The 1475-nt window shown below is 38.4% G+C and overlaps 1 protein-coding gene across 1 annotated transcript in view; it reads left to right on the forward strand.

Moving 5' to 3' along the window:
• Positions 1-1475, forward strand: part of atrx (ATRX chromatin remodeler) — a 61123-nt gene that overhangs the window by 21965 nt on the left and 37683 nt on the right. The window contains exons 15-16 of the mRNA XM_016542979.1: positions 467-644; positions 908-1045. Coding sequence (XP_016398465.1) covers positions 467-644; positions 908-1045 — 316 coding nt within the window. The remainder of the gene's footprint in view (positions 1-466; positions 645-907; positions 1046-1475) is intronic.

The following is a 1475-nucleotide window of genomic DNA, read 5'->3' on the forward strand; positions in this document are numbered from 1 at the left end:
GCTTTCCATTGATGTGTGGTTTGTTAGGATAGGACAATATTTGTCCGAGATACAACTATTTGAAAATCTAGAACTTGAGGGTGCAAAAAAATCCAAATATTGAGATAAAGTCGCCTTTAAAGTTGTCCAAATGGAGTCCTTAGCAATGCATATTACTAATCAAAAATTAAGTTTTGATATATTTACAGTAGGAAATTTACAAAATATCTTCATGGAACATGATCTTTACTTAAAATCCTAATGATTTTTGGCATAAAAGAAAAATCGATAATTTTGACCCATACAATGTATTGTTGGCTATTGCTACAAATATACCCCAGCGACTTAAGACTGCTTTTGTGCTCGGGTCACATATTTGTCGAATGTAAAAAAGAGCTGAGAGCCACTGTTTCACAGGAAGCACATTCCTTTTCAGTTGTTGACATTAATCTCACTGTATGTCGGTGTGTTTTGGCTTGTGTTTCAGGTGACAGAGCTGGCCACAGTCAAGAGGCCTCAGGAGAGAGCGTACGCTTTACAGCGCTGGCAGGAGGATGGCGGCGTCATGATCATAGGCTACGAGATGTACCGCAACCTCACGCAAGGACGAAACATCAAGAGCAAGAAGCTGAAGGAAACCTTTCAGAAAACTCTGGTTGATCCAGGTGAAGTTACTGCATTAGCAAAGCGCTTCCGCTCACGTGATTATGAAAAACGTGGAAATATCAGCTGGTAAAAAGATTGTGTTTTCCAGTCCATGTCAGATTTCTTGGTGAATATACATGTTTGTACAGTAAAAAGTTTAATTTACTAGAAAATGCTCTGCATGAAGGAAATCTGTTGTGTGTGTGTTGATAAGAATCTGTGAGAGCACTGCACACATTCAGATGATGGACATGAACCGAATGGATGATGTTTTGATGTACAGGTCCGGATTTTGTCATCTGTGACGAGGGTCACGTGCTGAAGAACGAAGCGTCTGCTGTCTCCAAAGCCATGAACTCCATCACGACTCGTCGGCGAGTGGTGCTGACAGGAACCCCACTGCAGAACAACCTGATAGAGTGTGAGTCACATGAGTGCTGGTGGTTGACCAATATGGTTTTTATTTATTTGTGTATTTATTTCTTTCATGGCCGGCAACTTGAGAGTTCAGTAGGCAATAAAAAATTTTTTTAAAAATAAACTATTGGATGTGGTTATCAGCCAATGCCATAATCTTAAAATTCCCAAATATCAGCTAACACATTGGTAGAGTATTAGTTACTAAATACTAGTGCTGTCAAACGATTAATCGCATCCAAAATAAAAGTTTTTGTTTACATAATATGTGACCCTGCAGCACAAAAGCAGTCTTAAGTCGCTGGGGTATATTTGTAGCAATAGCCAAAAATACATTGCATGGGTCAAAATTATCGATTTTTCTTTTATGCCAAATATCATTAGGATATTAAGTAAAGATCATGTTCCATGAAGATATTTTGTAAATTTCCTAC

This window comes from Sinocyclocheilus rhinocerous, unplaced genomic scaffold (genome assembly GCF_001515625.1).
Source record: "Sinocyclocheilus rhinocerous isolate Xijiao unplaced genomic scaffold, SAMN03320098_v1.1 scaffold4536, whole genome shotgun sequence".
Lineage (NCBI taxonomy): Eukaryota > Metazoa > Chordata > Actinopteri > Cypriniformes > Cyprinidae > Sinocyclocheilus > Sinocyclocheilus rhinocerous.